This window comes from Natrix helvetica (assembly GCF_964273705.1).
Source record: "Natrix helvetica genome assembly, chromosome: W".
Classification (NCBI taxonomy): domain Eukaryota; kingdom Metazoa; phylum Chordata; class Lepidosauria; order Squamata; family Natricidae; genus Natrix; species Natrix helvetica.
Genome location: NC_138555.1, coordinates 58,902,360 through 58,920,723, shown reverse-complemented (window position 1 = coordinate 58,920,723; position 18,364 = coordinate 58,902,360). Strand labels below are relative to the sequence as shown.

At 46.2% G+C, this 18,364-nt stretch overlaps 1 protein-coding gene across 1 annotated transcript in view; it reads right to left on the bottom strand.

The window, feature by feature from the left end:
* The window catches only part of LOC309400789 (septin-7-like), a 309,583-nt gene that overhangs the window by 181,473 nt on the left and 109,746 nt on the right, over window positions 1-18,364 (bottom strand). The window contains exons 3-4 of the mRNA XM_081969451.1: window positions 9,981-10,081; window positions 7,262-7,396 (exon numbers count right to left, since the gene is read on the bottom strand). Coding sequence (XP_081825577.1) covers window positions 7,262-7,396; window positions 9,981-10,081 — 236 coding nt within the window. The remainder of the gene's footprint in view (window positions 1-7,261; window positions 7,397-9,980; window positions 10,082-18,364) is intronic.

The window sequence follows — 18,364 nt, the reverse complement described above, 5'->3', positions numbered from 1 at the left end:
CAGTTGAAAGCAGTTTTCCATTCATCTCCCTCTTTGATTCTGACTCTGTAGTAGGCCTCTCTTAGGTCCAATTTCGTGAAGATCTTCCCTTTACCCAATTGGGCCAACATATCCTTCATCAGAGGGAGGGGGTATACATTTTCCACACGCACACTATTAAGATTCTTGTAGTTAACACAGAGATGAAAGGAGCCATCTTTCTTTTCTCTAAACAACACAGGGGCGGCCACACGTGGCCTAGCAGGTTCAATAAACCCCCCTTTCAAATTTTTGTCAATAAACTTCCGTAATTCCTCCATTTCGCGTGGGGTCATTGAGTAAATCTGGGGTTTTGGAAGTTTTACTCCTGGGAGGATCTCAATGCTGGAATCCGTCGCGCGGTGAGGGGGTAATTGATCAGAGGATTTTTCACTGAAAACATCCTTTAGGTCCCAATATTCCTTTGGGATTTTCCCTCAATTTTTTCCTGCACTGCGGCCGCTAGGTTAGGTTCAGCGTTGGTAATATTGGAAACCCTCCCTTCTCCCTCAGGGGGTTTAGTGGATCGGATCCGCAACCACCCTTTCTTCCAGTTGATGTGTGGGTTCAATTTACGTAAGCAGGGTAAGCCCAGTATGAGAGGCCGGTCCATCCCCGGTGCCACAATGAAACGTAATGTTTCCTCGTGATCTCCCATCCACATGTCTATAGGTTCAGCCGCAAAATGGGCAGGACCCTCCCCCCCCAGCTAGAGACCCATCTAGCTGGCAAAAAGCAATGGCGACTTTCAAAGTTCTCAGTTTCAAGCCCATTTTTTCCACCACTTCCGGGCTAACAATGCAACGTGTGCATCCTGAGTCTAAAAGGGCCAGCATTTTTTCTTGGGCACCAGTAGAGGGCACTTTCAGTTCTACTGGGATGGTCATGGGGCCCGATCGGGGAGTTACCAGATGGTAGTCATTGGATTCGGTTTCACTTTCCCCCGATGAGGAGGATGGTTCTTCTTCTCTTGGGATGGGAGGGAATTGCGCAACAGGTTCCACCCCTTTCATGGCGGCATCCCTTCTCTTCCCAGGTTGTTTGTCTGGCTTTGTCTCCTCCTTGGCAGAGGGCTTTGGGCCAATCTTGGAGCAGCAATTTGCTGCCCGGTGCCCCTCCTTTCCGCAACGGAAGCAGGTGGTAGACCGGGGCTTGCTTGTAGACCAACTTTTTCCTCCTTTCAGAGTTCCTTTGGAGGGGTTGGGAGGGGTAGCTTTCTCTTTCTCACTGTCTTCATGGTACTTGTCTCTGACTAGATTGATCTCCATGTCTGCTGCCAATTCGTACCAGCGTTACAAGTTACCGGGGGGGGGGGGGCTGTTTACACAGTTTTGGTATATATCTTTGTTTAAGCCATCCATAAAACTGTCCATTAAAGCTTCTTCCATCCAACCCCACATATAAACGGAGAACTCACGAAACTCTTGTATGTAATCAGCCACTGGGTTCTTCCCCTGGGTAAGGGTTTTCATTCTGGTTCTGGCCTTCTGCTCCATGAGCGGGTCATCAAAGCGTTTCCTCTGGGCGGCCATAAACCTATTATAGTCTCTCAGCAGGGCAACCATCCATACCGCTGCCTTGTTCTCCAGCGCCATGGTAACAACTCTTACCTTGGCTTCTTCTGTGGGGAGATCCTCTCTGAACTGTTGCATGAAATTCCAGACTTGGACCAGGAAAAATTCTAGTTCCTTTGGGTCACCTACAAATTTCACATCAAGCAGAGGAACTTTTGCCATCTGGCGTCTGAGGGGGCCCCTCCTGCTCTTGGAAGGGCTCTCGCGGCTGCTGCTGCTGGGGCTTCCCCAACCTGAGGAGCTCCACTGTCTGCCCCCAGGGCCTCCCTTGGGCGGAACAGGGCTTCTGCAGTTCTCTCCTCTAGGTCTGGGAGATCAGCTTCTCTTTCGGGACCGATCTCGCGTAACGGTCGCCTCTCCCAAGCCTCTTGAAAGAGTTTCATAGCCTGGGACATCATAAGATTCTCCTCGCCGGCGTCCTGCCAAACAGCTGCTGGCCGCCGATGTCGCCTTGTGGTAACTCCAGCCGGAATTTCCTCAGGGCCATACTTCTGTCCCACTCCCAACGACCACCTGGGGCAGATGGATCGTTCCTCCAAATTCAGATCCGCCATCTGCTCCGTCTCCAAGGGACACGAGGATGCAGCTGCCCCCATGTCGTCCCCCTGGTCGCTGCCTGGGTAAGACATTCCTTTGAAGGTTTTGGTTTTATTTACACTCCCCTCGGAAGGTGTTAGGTCCGGGATGAGTGCGAAAGTGAGATCTTGCTTAATGTCAAGCCAGCCTCCCTCAGCAACCAAGAAAGAAACCACTTAACTCCATTTTGCAGAATTAAGAGTACTTTTACTGGTTATGAAAAGATAGCAGCTAAGCAAAGCAAGATCTAAGGCAAAAGCGCGCAAAATCATACATATCAATATGTGACCCATCCCCTCCCCCTGGTAACCCTCATCCCACTGTCCAATCTGTAAATCCTTTAGGTGTCATGTGAGTTCCATCTTCAAGGAGCATCATCAGGTTGGCATGCAGGACGGTTGGCCTTGACCAAAACCAAGCACTAATCTCCAGCATGCGCAGTAGACAGTGAGACCAAAACTCCCTTTTTACAATCTCTCCTGTACTAAAACTTCCCGTCCCAAATACCAGCCCCCCCTCCCCGTTTCAATGGCAGCCGAAAACAAATAACGAAACAGAGGCTGACATCTTGTTAGAGAAGAATAAACCAAGTCACTTTCCAAACATTATTCCTATTATCCTCTTAGACTTACAATACAATACAATACAATACAATACAATACAATACAATACAATACAATACAATACAATACAATACAATACAATACAATACAATAGCAGAGTTGGAAGGGACCTTGGAGGTCTTGTAGTCCAACCCCCTGCCTAGGCAGGAAACCCTATATCATTTCAGACAAATGGCTATCCAACATCTTCGTAAAGACTTCCAGTATTGGGGCATTCACAACTTCTGGAGGCAAGCCATTCCACTGATTAATTGTTCTAACTGTCAGGAAATTTCTCCTCAGTTCTAAGTTTCTTCTCTCCTTAATTAGTTTCCACCCATTGCTTTTTGTTCTGCCCTCAGGTGCTTTGGGGAATAGTTTGACTCCCTCTTCTTTGTGGCAACCCCTGAGATATTGGAACACTGCTATCATGTCTCCCCTAGTCCTTCTTTTCATTAAACTAGACATACCCAGTTCCTGAAACCATTCCTCATATGTTTTAGCCTCTAGTCCCCTAATCATCTTGGTTGCTCTTCTCTGCACTCTTTCTAGAGTCTCCACATCTTTTCCACATTGTGGTGACCAAAACTGAATGCAGTATTCCAAGTGTGGCCTTTCCAAGGCATTATAAAGTGGTATTAAGACTTCCCGTGATCTTGATTCTATCCCTGTTTATGTAGCCTAGAACAGTGTTGACTTTTTTAGCAGCTGCTGCACACTGCTGGCTCATATTTAAATGGTTGTCCACTAGGACTCCAAGATCCCTCTCACAGTTACTACTGTTTATTTATTATTTATTTATTATTCATGCTTCTAGACCGCCCCCTCTCCCAAAAGGGACTCGGGGCAGTGTACAGTCCATGCAAAATATATCAAAATACAATAAAAATTGAATATGTATAGTTGGAATGGAGGAGGTTAAAAATGGAATTAAAAGAACTGTACAAAGCAGTATATATAAATATAGGATTTTGAACCCCTAAAACACACACAATAAGTTAAAAACAATACCCCTAAAATAACCAGTTAATAGTACATTTGCCAGGAGGGACAGTTGTAATGTTGAGCAAGGTACCACCTATACTGTACCTGTGCATTTCGTTTTTCTTGCCTAAATGTAGAACTTTACTTTTTTCACTATTGAATTTCATTTTGTTAGATAGTGCCCAATGTTCAAGTTTGTCAAGATCCTTCTGTATATTAAGTCTATCTTCTGGAGTGTTGGCTATTCCTGCCATCTTGGTGTCATCTGCAAATTTGATGAGTTCCCCATTTATCCCCTCATCCAAATCATTGATGAAGATGTTGAAGAGTACTGGGCCTAAAACTTAGGACAATATTTAATATTGATTTCAAAAACAAAGAGCTATATAACAAATTACTGGTATCACAAATTCTTGTTCTGTATAATACAGGCAGTCCTTGAGTATGACTGGTTGCTTGGTGACCAAACGTATGACAGATACTGAAAAAGGGACTTACAACCCAGTTTTGAAGTACCGATATCTGCTCCCCACCTGGGTGAAGTGAGTGCATTTGGGTGCTCAGCAGCCAGTCTGAGCAGCGCCTTTGCGGCCTCTCCTGCGGCAACGAACCACCCTGGCTCCTTGGTTTACCGAGGAGCTGAGGGTGATGAAACGCCACAAGAGACGCCTAGAAAGCAGGTGGAGGTCCTCACGCTCCGAATCTGACCGAACACAGGTAAGAGCCTATTTACGGACCTACCTTGTGGCACTAAGAGCGGCCAAACGTAGACACTGTGCCGCTCTTATTGCGTCCGCAGATAACCGCCCTGCCGCCCTGTTTCGGGTGACCCGCTCCCTCCTATCACAGATGCCGCGGGAAGCCCCTTTGCAGGGTAGAGCAGAGGAGTTTGGGGAATATCTGCAGGACAAAATCGCTCAGATCCGGAGTGGATGGGCCCCCTTCAGTGGACCAGGGGAGACGTCAGAGGCAAATCTTGAGGCACCACGCTGGGAGGAGTTTGACTCTGTTGCCCCTGAGGATTTGGACAGGTTACGTGGGCGACTGCGAGCCACTACATGTTTATTGGACCCGTGTCCCTCCTGGCTTGTACTGGCATCCTGGGAGGTTACACGAGACTGGCTCCTGGGCCTAGTGAACGCTTCATTGGAGGAGGGGTCCTTACCGGCCGCCTTGAAAGAGGAGGTGGTGAGGCCCCTACTCAAGAAGCCTTCCCTGGACCCGGCGGAGCTAGCTAATTATCGTCCCGTCTCCAACCTTCCCTTTTTAGCGAAGGTTGTAGAGAGTGTGGTGGCACAACAGTTCCCACGTCACCTGGAGGAAACCGACTATCTAGACCCGCGTCAGTCCGGTTTCCGGCCCGGTCACAGCACGGAGACGGCCTTGGTCGCGTTGGTGGATGATCTCTGGAGGGCCAGAGATAGGGGCTGTTCCTCTATCCTGGTCCTATTAGACCTATCAGCAGCCTTCGATACCATCAACCATGGTATCTTATTGCGCCGGCTGGAGGGAATGGGAGTAGGGGGCACCATTTTGCGGTGGTTCTGCTCCTACCTCTCCGACCGGACGCAAAGTGTGTTGGCAGGGGAGCAGAGGTCGACCCTGAGGCCGCTCACTTGTGGGGTGCCGCAGGGGTCGGTCCTCTCGCCCCTCCTGTTCAACACATACGTGAAGCCGCTAGGTGAGATCATCCGTGGTTTTGGGGTCGGATACCATCTGTACGCTGATGATACGCAGCTGTACATCTCCACCCCAAACCACCCCAACGAGGCCGTCGAAATGATGTCCCGGTGCTTGGAAGCCGTTCGGGTCTGGATGGGGGACAACAGACACAGGCTCAACCCTTCCAAGACGGAGTGGCTGTGGCTACCGGCGCCCCGGTTCAACCAGTGGACTCCATCGCTGGCCATAGGGGGCGAGCAACTCCCCCCCCGTGGAGTGGGCGCGCAATTTGGGCATCCTCCTTGATGCCCGGCTGTCGATGGATGACCATGTGGCAGCCGTGGCGAGGGGGGCGTTCCACCAGGTTCGCCTGGTGCGCCAATTGCGCCCCCTATTGGACCGGGACGCCCTACACACAGTCACTCATGCGCTGGTGACGTCTCGTCTGGACTACTGCAACGCTCTCTACATGGGGCTCCCCTTGAGATGCACCCAAAGACTACAGCTAGTTTAGAATGCGGCCGCGCGGGCTATCATGGGAAGGACCAGGTACTCCCATATAACACCACTCCTGCACGAGCTGCACTGGCTGCCTGTGGTTTTTCGGGTGCGTTTCAAGGTGTTGGTTACCATCTTCAAAGCGCTTCATGGCACAGGACCTAGTTACCTGCGGGATCGCATCTCACCTCATACATCCCTGCGACCAATTCGCTCCCACAGGGAGGGACTCCTCTGGGTGCCGTCCACTAAGCAGTGTCAACGGGCGGCGCCCAGGAGTAGAGCCTTCTCTGTGATGGGCCCAACCCTCTGGAATGACCTCCCCCCCGATATTAGAACTACTACCGACCTCCGCTCCTTCCGACAGAAACTTAAGACCCACCTGTTCCAATTAGCTGGCCTAGCTGATTTATAGTCCCACTTTCAACCTCCTGGCAAACATCTTATTCTGGGGTAGTTTTTAAGGGTAATTTTTAATTTTATTAGAATTTTAACTATTATTGTACAGTGTATATCTTACCTCCTCCGTCTATCTATGTATATCTATATTTTTGTATCCACATTGTTGTTTTAATGTGACTGTACACCGCCCCGAGTCCTTTCTGGGAGAGGGCGCGGTCTATAAATTAAAGTATTATTATTATTATTATTAGTCTGCATTCATGGCTAGTTGGAGTGCTCCATGGTCATGTAACCATGACTTACAACATTTTTGCCAGAAACTGGCATTTATGTACTTCCAGTTTCTGGCAAAAACTGCCCCATAGCAAAGAATGTGTTCGTTTAACAACTGCTGCAAAAAGGTAAAATTTGGCATGGTCACATGGTGACACACTTTCCCACCATCACAACATACAACCAAAATTGTGGCCTAAATTACAGTTATAAATTGGGAACTACCTGTATGTAGCAATCAGAACAATTAAAATTATCTTGCAATTATATATTTATAAGATCAAGCATTAGGATGCTGAAATATCTAAAACTCTGAAATACAGTATATTTGCTTTTACAACTTTCTTTTCAAAGTATTTAATTTAGATATAGCCAAGAATAAATATTTATCATCCTTTATTGTGATACTGTAAACAAAACATGCAAAACTGTACTGTCTACTCAATCAGAACAAATCCAGAGAGCAAAGCCATTAATAGTATACAATCCCAATCTTGCTCTTCTGGATTTTGTACAAAACACTTTTGCTAACATTAGAGAAGGAAAATTATTTAAATTAGAATTTAATTCCTGACAATTCCTATGATCAGACATATCTAACAGCGTATTTTAAATGCTTCTGACTGGAGAAATTGTAAAGTAGGAGAAAAAGCATTTCTCTTTAATACTGACCCATGTCCTGAAGGAGCAATGAAATATAAGCAACACTGGACCCTGTTGTCTGGCATCTGTCGTCTGTTCACACGTGATTCTGCATTGAGATAGTCTTCAAATTTACTGTCAATGTAATCAATAACTGGCTGCCAGCTATAATGTACAAACACATTTTTTTAAAAAAAAAGCAGAGTAACTTGGAACATTTACTGTAAAAGTGCAAGCTGTACACTGTCATATTAAATATGACATGTAATATCACTGATAAAATTTTCATAAGCAAATTTGGTTAGGTTACTGTAAGAGAAAAGGCATGCTCATTCTTATAGATAAACAAGGGGAACAAGCAGAAGCTGCTGCAGTAGTAAAAGGAGTCATAAAAATGGTGTGAAGGGACCAAAACATACTTCCCAAAGCTATTTCGTAAATAGTCTTAATCAAAGTTCATTTATTAATGTCAACTATCTACAATAATTAACAGACTGAATATGTATTCACTACATTGAATAAATATTATATGAATAAAAACTTTTATAATAACCAAAGACATATTCTTGACATCAGGAAAACTCTGATGTAGTGCAGCAGACTACTGTGGACCCCGTTCTCCTGCAGAGGCCCCTCTGCCTTCCTTTCTATGGTCATGGGGAGGAAGGAGGGCTACTGCTCCCATTAACAGCTTAGGGAGTCCATGGGTTTCCTATTGTGGCTGAAGTAATTCTGCCTTCTCTTTCCTTCCTCTGAGCAGAACCAGAGGTGGATTGGGGGAGGGGGGAAGGTTATAAGGGATGAGAACTTTGGCAGCTGGTGGAAGCAGAAGGTAAGGGGGTCCTTGGATGGGTGCAAACACATACACCCCATTCCAAGTTTGGGGACTTTTATTTGGATCCCTACTGGGAAGCTGCCAATCACACCTGAACTTGGGGAGAAGGACCTCTCTTTTGGCATGCTAGGCACTCATGCGCACATGCACACACACTCCATTTGAAGTTTGGGGACTTTTATAAACTGTTTTCCTTCCCCACCTTGATTAGCAAGTTGGAGGCTCCCCTCTAGAGCACAGATTTTCAATTCTGTAAATGCAGACACTTAGAATAGAATAGAATAGAATAGAATAGAATAGAATAGAATAGAATAACAGAGTTGGAAGGGACCTTGGAGGTCTTCTAGTCTAACCCCCTGCTTAGGCAGGAAACCCTATACGTTAGGAACTTCATTGTTCATTTTTCCCCTTAGTGTTGCTTTTGCAGTGTCTCCCTTTGCAATCTTCCTCCAGACCAAACTGTTTTTTGTGATGGCTCAGCTACTCCCTTCTGGTCCATGTTCTACATCTTACTGCCAACTTGTGATGACAGAATGAGGCAAGTCCCCAAGCTCGGAATGGTGTGTGCGTGTGTGCATGTGCATGCAGCACACCAAAGGAGAGGTCCTTCTCCCCAAGCCTAGGCACAATTGGAAGCTTCCCAGCATGGATCCAGATAAAAGTCCCCAAACTGGGACTGGTGTGTGTGTTTGCGTACATGCTCACACGTGCGTGCTTGGCTGCCAGCAGTTCAGGGAGGCAAGGAGCTGGTGGGGCTCCAAGTTGTCCTCACATCCAGTTACCTGCACTGACCCGGCCATGCCCAACCAGCCACGTCCACTCAGCTATGCCCAATTGACCCCATCCACCTGGCCACGCCAACCCAGTTGCATCCATTTGGCCATGATCACCCATCCATATCACCCTGGCCGCTGTGAGTTGCCCTATTTCGTACAACAGTTCCAGATGGCTTTGGAGGAAGCAGATTACCTGGAACCTTTTCAGTCAGGATTCAAACCCAGGTTTAAGATAGAAATGACATTGAACACATTTTTGGATGTCTTCCGATATTGATGGGATGGGTATAGCGTGTCCATCCTTGTCCTGCTTGACCTCTCAGCATTTTCAATACCATCAACCATGGTATTGTAGGTCCAATTCAAGCTGCTGTTTATAACCTTTAAAGCCCTTCACAGCATGGGACTGGGTTATCTGAGGGACTGTCTCGCTCCAGTTACATCAGCTTGCCCCATCAGATCTCGCAGAGAAGGCATGCTATGGGCACCATTGGCTAGGGACCTATACCTGGTGGGTACCAGGAAACATGGCTTCTTTGCTGTAGCACTCGCCTTATGGAACATCCCCCTCACCCCCCGAAATTAGATTGGACCCATTCCTTTTGATTTTTCATAAGGTCCTCAAACCCTGCTTATGCTGCAAGGCCTGGGGTACCTAGGGCCCCAGAGATCTGTCCTGATGACTCCATTGCTGAGGGAGCCATTTTTATCCTCCTTTCTCTCAGGATTAATATTTTTGTTTTTATTCTATTTATTACTGTGATTTTGAATTTTTTTAATTGATTTTATTATTGGCTGTTTAATTTATTATTTGCCACCCAGAGTCCCCTTTGGGGGAGTTGGGAAGCTGTATAAATTTGATAAATAAATAAATAAATAAATAATTTATCTCACAGTACCAATAGCACAAAGTCTTTTGATTTTTCTCTGTAATAACTGAACATTTATCTCAGAACTAATCACTGAGAAACTAAAATGTTTGATAACTGATTTTGGAAAATTATGTTTTTATTTCATTTCTGACCAATAGTATAGTAGTAAAAGTGTCATGAAAATAAAAAAAACCTGATTCTACTTTAAATACATGCAGGTGTTTCAATATAATAGCCACTATTGAGTAATATTAGAATGTACCTACCAATTACTATTATCCACTGCATCACCAAATCCTGGTGTATCAACTATTGTTAGTAGCAACTGAACACCACCTTCTTTAATTAGAACCTTAGACTGTTCTACCTGCAAATTAGAAAAAGAAAATGAATAGTGCATAAACTTAAAATATGAAAAGTGTTGCTTTGCTAAATAAAAAAAACTCCTGAACATAATAATTAAGTTTTAAAAAAAGAAATATTACAGTAGTACAACTGTTTTATAAATGTTGTTAAAAATATGGACATAAATGAAGTTTATTGGCTTGGATCCCAAACTGCTCTTCTAAAAATAGAAGGATTCTTTTGGTTCAGAGAAACAATTTTGATTCTGTGGTGAATCCCACTGCTGAAAGGAGAGGAAGAAGCATCAACCAAAACCATCTTACCAACCCTTCAGGAGAGGTTAGTTGTGAAACAGCATGCGTGAAGAAACAGAAGAAAAATGCCTTTTGTTGCAGACCCGGAAGCGTCAAGGCGAGAATGGTTGGGGAAATAGCGAGCTCTGCCGAGCTACCTGAAAACCCACCTGGCAATCCGCTGTCGAGAGGTCCTTTATGGACTGGAACCATCCTGAAGGGACGGGGCACAAGGAGAGGCATTTTGGGCGACTGTGGGGAGTGAGGCAAGCTCCCCAGCAGGTCCAACTCAAAGCTCTCTAAAGATCGGTAGCAGGGGTGACGGCCATCTTTGAATGACCACTCTGGAGCTGGGGCAACTGGAACAGGTCTGGTGTAGGAGTGGAGGAACGGACAGAGTGTTTGATCCAGAGATTGGCCGATGTAAGATTAAAATAAATTAATTTTGGTGCTTAAATTTTTTTCCGGAGCTAAGCTAGCAGCTAAACATCACTTGGAACATGGAGGGCGGAAAGAAAGGAGGAAAAAGCTATCAGTGATAAAAGACCAAGCCCAAGGAGAATTTGATTAATAAAACTGGAACTGGAAAAATTCCAAACTATAAAAGGGAAGATTTGCACAATTTGCGTATGGATTTTGAGCCTTTGGTTTGACTTTTGGCAGGTTTCGACTAATTAGTGATTTGATCGTACAGAGGAACAACAAAAGACACCTACTAGAGAGAAGAAACATCATAGCATTTTGAAACAAAGCAGTCGTAGGAGGGTGTGGTCTGTCTTCTCTATTTGGCTTCATTTTGTCTACACTGGAAGAAAATAAAGAATTTTTGAAAAGGACTGGACTATCTTGGGACCTGATATTAAAGAGTGGAAATAAGAAGAGGGATTGAATTAATTGTGGTTAAATATAAAAAATATTAAAAGTGTATTAAAATTGATCATGGAGGGTGGGATGTTTGAGGAATTGTTGGAAATGTTAAAAATGCATGAGCAACATTAAAAGGCAACGAAAAGGTAGAAAAGGAACCAGAAAAACTGTTGAAACCAGAGACAGGAGGGGAACAGACAAGTAACATAAATGAGCAAGAAGTTAACAAGGTGGAAAAAGAAATGGAAAACAAAACTAAATGGGGCAATACTAGTGAGATTCATAGAGGCACAAAGAGAGTGGAGTGGAAAAAAGGGAAATGGTATCTGTTGTGTACTGGGCCGGTCCACCAGTAGGTGGCGCGCGTAGACCTTCCTTTCATTGGCCCATACATCCGGTGGGAGAATCCTGATTACCCTATTGGTCCCCCGACTGACGGCGTTTGTATAAATTGCTGTCAGCCGGGGATTGTGTATCTTGGCTTAGTCAGTTACTGTTGTTTTTAAATAAAGATTAACTTCTAGCAGCCGTCTTTTACTCCTTGCTTTGGAACACAAAACTGGCGACGAAGGTGAGCGAACCTGAACCTTACACCACAAGAACTATGGCTAATACAGCTTTCTTCGCTTCATTCCGCATTGAGGCCGAATCCTGGGAGGCGTTCATGGAACGGTTTGAATGTTTTCTTCAAGCCCATGACCTGCTGAATCTCTCGCTTGAACGTAAGAGGGGTATTTTCTTGAATTACTGTGGCCCAGAAATGTTTGCCACGGCAAGGGCACTATCTGCCCCCACCCCTGTTCATACCATGCCATGGGAGCTCCTCATGGCAAAACTTAAAACGCACTATGAGCCAGCGCCCTCACGCTTTGCCAGGCGCCAAGATTTCCGCCACTGCGTTCAACGAGATGCACAATCTATAAGTCAGTACGTAGCCGCGCTTAGAGCTGCCGCTATTACTTGTGAATTCGCCGACCTAGACGAAGCGCTCCTCGAGCAATTCATCTATGGTTTAAAGGATGTTAATCTCCACCGGCGCATTCTCTCCCGCTCGGACCTCACGTTGAAGAATGCTGTCGATGAGGCTCGCGCTTACGAAATGGCAGGTCAATCCACTCCTGACCAGAGGCGTTTTCCTCCAGCTATTTCTTCAGCCACCAACCAGCTTGTCGCCTCTAACTCTTTTCAAACTGACTTAGATTTGGCGATGGACCGCCTGCAATCTTTGAGCCATAAAGATACACGGAATTGCCTCAGCTGCGGCGGCCGCCATTTGCGCTCAGCCTGCCGTTTCCGCACTGCTGTGTGCCGAAAGTGCGGTAAACGGGGCCATTTAGCAAATGTTTGCCGCTCTACCGTTCCTGTTTCCCGCCCTGCTATGGTGCCTTCTACCTACCGGCCAGCCCAGCCGCCTCTCCCTGCCAGGCACCAAAATTTTCTCTCCCTAGGTGACATCAACGACTCTTGTCTGGAATGGGTCGTCGACGCTTCCTCCTCCTCCCAGGGAGAACGTGGTAAGATCCATCTCTCGCTTCAGATCGAAGGCAGCCCGTGCTCCATGGAGCTAGACACCGGATCTGCCCATTCTATCATGTCCTGGAGCACCTTCTCTTCTCTTCTGCCTAACTTCCGAACACGTGACCTAACTCCTGCCTGCTGCCGTCTTCGAGACTACCAGGGCAACCCAATTCCGCTGCTGGGTTGCACGTCGCCTACTGTTACCTACGGTTCTTTCAGTGGGCGTCTGCCACTACTAATTGTAAAAAAAAACCTAGCTTCTCTACTAGGGATGGACTGGTTCCGTGCTCTCGGTCTATTTGTTTCGGGGATCCACTCCACCCGGTGTTCTTCTTCCCTTGGGGATGACCTTTCTTCCCTTCTTTCTGAATTTTCTGATGTTTTCTCTTCTTCTCTGGGCTGCTATACGGGCTCTCCTATTTCCCTCAACCTTGATCCTACTGTTGCTCCTATCCGTCTCAAAGCCCGACGTCTGCCTTTTGCCTTAAGGGCAAAGGTAGACGCTGAAATTGATAAGCTTCTTGCCCAGGGGGTGCTTCAACCTGTGGACTTTTCTTCGTGGGAGACTCCTATAGTAGTCCCCTTGAAGTCCGACGGATCCGTAAGGATCTGCGCGGACTTTAAGTCAACTGTCAATAAGGCCCTTCAAGCCCATCCCTATCCTGTTCCAGTTGTGCAACAAGTCCTGCACACACTTGGCCAGGGCAAGATTTTTGCTAAATTGGACCTTGCGCAAGCATATCAGCAGCTCCCCGTTGACGACGCCACGGCGCTTGCGCAAACAATCGTGACCCACCGTGGCGCTTTTAAATGCAAAAGGCTCCAGTTTGGCATTAGTGTTGCTCCTGGCATATTTCAAAGTCTCATGGAGCGGTTGCTCCATGGGATCCCTGGCGTCACTCCCTACTTCGACGATGTCCTGATCGCTGCTCAGGATCGATCAGGACTCGCCAAAGTTCTTCGCTCCGTCCTACAGCGTTTCCGTAAAGCTGGCCTCCGCCTTAAACCCTCCAAATGCCAGCTTGGCGTTCCCTCTGTTGAATTCTTAGGTTTCCTCATTGACCGGCATGGCGTCCATCCCTCCCCCTCCAAAATAGACGCCATTCTCTCCGCCCCCACTCCCTCTAACAAGGTTGAGTTGCAGGCCTTTCTTGGCCTCATCAACTTCTATTCCTCTTTCATTCCTCATAAAGCTTCCCTCACAGAGCCTCTCCATAGGCTTTTAGATAGCTCTGCCGTCTGGACATGGACTAGCCGTGAAGCGCAGGCGCTCGCGGCTGTCAAGGAATCCCTCACGCGCCCACCTGTCCTGGCACAATACGATCAGTCCCTTCCTCTGCTCCTTGCTTGCGATGCCTCCCCTTTTGGCGTCGGGGCTGTCCTGAGCCACGCTTACCCTGATGGCTCGGAAGCCCCTATTGCTTTTTACTCCCGCACTTTGTCCAAGCCTGAGCGAAATTACAGCCAGCTGGACAAAGAGGCGCTGGCTGCCGTTGCGGGGGTAAAACGTTTTCACCACTATCTCTACGGCCGTCCTTTCTCCCTCTTTACGGATCACAAGCCTGTTTTGGGAATCCTCGCAGGGGATCACCCTACTCCTCCCATCCTCTCCCCTCGCATGTCGCGCTGGGCGGAATTCCTCTCTGCTTACAATTACTCCCTCATTCATAAGCCCGGCCGCCACATGGGCCACGCAGACGCTCTTAGCCGCTGCCCGCTTCCCCTGCTTCTTTCCGACCCAGCTCCCATCGAGTCCATCCACCTCCTGGACGAACTCCATCTGCCCATTACCGCCTCCGATATAGCCCTGTCCTCTCTCTCTGATTCCACCATTTCTGCTGTCCTTAACTATGTTCGCAGGGGATGGCCTCCCTCCTCTGTCGAACCCCGTTTTCTCCCCTTTTACCGGCACCGCACAGAGCTCTCCGCGCTTCAGGGTTGCCTCCTATGGGGCCATCGCGTGGTCATTCCTGACCGTTTGCGCCAGTCTGTGCTTGCACGCCTCCATGAAGGGCACCCAGGCATAGTCCGGATGAAATCCCTGGGCAGGGGGTATGTCTGGTGGCCCTCCATGGATGCAGACATTACGGCTTGGGTGCAGCGCTGCACCCCATGCCAACAGGTCCGTCCCGCCCCTCCCTCCGGCCCTGCTCGCGAGTGGGAACATCCTAGGGCTCCGTGGAGCCGCCTCCATATAGATTTCATGGGCCCCCTCGCAGGCACTTCCTTCTTCCTTGTTATAGATGCCTGGTCTAAGTGGGTGGAACTTTTTCCTATGCCCTCTACCACCTCCGCGGCCACTATCCGCATCCTTAATTCACTGTTCAACACCCATGGGTTGCCGGACGTCATTGTCTCAGACAATGGCCCCCAGTTCACTTCCCAGGAATTCCAACAATTCCTTGCAGTTTTGGGTATTCGCCATGCCCCAGTCGCTCCCTTTCACCCTGCGGGGAATGGCCTGGCTGAACGCGCTGTGCGTTCCGCCAAGGAATCACTTGCCCGCATGGTGAATCTTCCTTTATCCTCCCGGATTACTACCTATCTGCGTTCCCAGCATTCCACCCCGTGCCCCCTCACAGGTAAAAGTCCTGCTGAACTCCTCTTGGGCAGAAAAATCCGGACCACCCTGGACCGTCTACACCCTCTGTATTCCTCTTCCCCTCTTCCTACCTCTCCCCCTCCTAGGGCTTTTCGGGTGGGTGAGAGGGTTTTTGCACGGAACTTCGCGGGTGATCCGAAGTGGGTACCCGGAAGTATTGCGGACATAACAGGGCCCTGCTCTTACAGGGTCCTACTCGGCGACGGACGAATGTGGCGGCGCCACATAGATCAGCTGCGGCGGCGAATTGACGATGGGTCTCCGGATAGACCATCAACTCCAAGTAGACTAGGCCCTAGCGACGCCGCCTGCCGGCCTAACGACAACAATGCAGCTAGCTCCGAACCCGTGTCCCCCACCACGTTTAGATCTGCAGACTTATCTCGTAACTTTGGTGCACCTCCTGGGGCGGGGCCTTTGGAACAGCTCCGCCTGCCTTCCGGACCGAGCCATCCTTCTATGTCAACCACAGCCACTCCTCCCCTGCGAAGATCTCTGTGCGTGCGCCAGCGTCCCGGGTATTTACGGGACTACGTCTGCGCGAACCAGGGGAAAGGGGTGTTGTGTACTGAGCCGGTCCACCAGTAGGTGGCGCGCGTAGACCTTCCTTTCATTGGCCCATACATCCGGCGGGAGAATCCTGATTACCCTATTGGTCCACCGACTGACGGCGTTTGTATAAATTGCTGTCAGCCGGGGATTGTGTATCTTGGCTTAGTCAGTTACTGTTGTTTTTAAATAAAGATTAACTTCTAGCAGCCGTCTTTTACTCCTTGCTTTGGAACACAAAAGTATCCAAAAAAGAAATTAGCCAAAAATAAAGAGATAAATAATGGGAAATGGGGCCCAATTGGGATTATAAAATACCGCTTTGGTTGGATCTTGCAGACACCATGGGGATTATGAATATTAAGTCACTCGGGGGTTGTTTATATAAAGATGTGCTTATTGCTGATGGGGGTGAATGGAAGTTAAAAACTTTGGAACAGCTGTTGGAAGAAGGAATTACCTTAAATTGGTTACATTATATACAGCTTCAGAAGAGATGGGAAGAAGATCGCAGGGTCGGTTTTATGGATAAAGAAGTGGAACTGATTAAGCAGATAAAAGAGACTGGTCCAAAACAAGTTAAAAGAATATATAATGTACTGTTAGAAAGAGACTCAGAAAATGAATTGGTTAAGGATTGTATGATTAAATGGGCTCAGAATTTTGGTGAAGTGGTTATGTTGGAAACGTGGGGAAAAATATGGATTCAGAATGTTAAATTTACACAGTCACAGAATTTAAGGGAGAATTTTTATAAAATGTTTTACAGATGGTATTTAGATCCTAAAAAATTATCATGCATGTACCCAAATGTTCAACCAAAATGCTGGAGATGCGGGTGTCTAGATGCTACTTTTTTTCATGTATGGTGGACTTGTAACAAGGTGAAAGCTTTTTGGATAAAGATATGGTGGGTTATGCAGAATGTATTTAAGAAAAGAATACAATTCACTCCGCAAATGTTTTTATTGGGTATAGTTAAGGATTTTACCAAAGGGGAAACAAAATTGGCCTTGTATATGGTTACAGCAGCTAGGTTGTTGATTGCGCAACATTGGAAAAAAGATTTTTTACCGACAATTGATCAATGGATTCAGAAGGTGGCGGGGTTCGCCGAAATGGCAAAAATCTCAGCTTTCTTAAAAGCTCAGAAACAGGAGGAATATACACAGGAGTGGGCAAAATGGATTGATTATATACAGAATAAATATCAGACTAGGAGTTATTATCTAGTCTTTAGGTAAGAATGTTTAGACCGATAGATGATCAGAGTAAATAGTATATGGGATGTTTGGAATTGTTAGAGTGGTATACAGCGGAAGTCAGGGGGGTGGGTTTGTGTGGGAGGTGGGGGAGGGTTAGGGTGGAGGGTGGGGCAATATATATATATGAATAAATTAGAAGATGGGATTAATGAAACATTGTTAGGCTAGGAGAAATTTATATTAAGAGTTATAGATGTTAAATTAGCTTAGAAAATGATCAATGTGTTATTATTAATTTAAGAGAAATTTATATAGTGTTTGTTGGGAGGAGAGGGGTTATGAGTAATCTATTTTAAGATGGGGGGAGGGGAGGGGGTAAAGTGTTTGGTATAATATTTGAATGTGAATTTTTGCGGGGGGGTTGGGGGGGTATAGCATTTGTATGAGATTTATATTGTGTGGAGGGGGGGGTGAAAACGGGGAAAATTTGTTTGTACAAAACTCTTTTAATAAAAAATAAAATAATGGGAAATGGGAAAGAGAAATGTTTTTTGGGGGGGAGGAGATATTCAAATAACCTATCGAAAAGCGATATAAAACATTCAGAAGAAAAGATACAAGAGATATAAAAAGAAGAAAAAGAGAAAAGAAAATCTAGAAATAGGAGATTAGTAGAATGATATGAACTAGTAAAATGAAATGAAATATTGTAAACAAGGTAACAGTATACTCTAATTAGGATGTGTGTGAGCTCTATTAATACTCTTAAATGTGTAAAGTAATTATGTTAAATGCTGACTATACAAAAAAAACTGTTTAAAAATGATATTGTTTACATATGTAAATGAGAAATGGGGAAAAATGAGAATACAGCTAAAATTGAAAATAATGGAAATATAATGTAGAATGAATTATGTGTTTGTGGGAATGTTAAAGGGGAAATCCGGACAACACTTAGTTCACAAAATATTTTTTTATTACGTAACAAAAATAAAATAAAAAACTTTTTATAAAAAAAGAAAAAAAAGAAAAATGCCTTTTGTTTTGCTAGAAAAAGAATCCTACATGTAGAGTTCTGGTCACATCAATTGAGAATCTAAGTCATGTATCTTTCTTTATTTGCTCAGTTTGTTTTTGCCATCTCTAGGGGAAATATTTTAAGATCTAGACCAGGGGTGTCAAACTCGCAGCATCACATTGTCGTCACAGGATGTATCACGACTTTTTTTCCCTTCACTAAAACTGGGGTGGGTATAGCCAGTGCATGACGC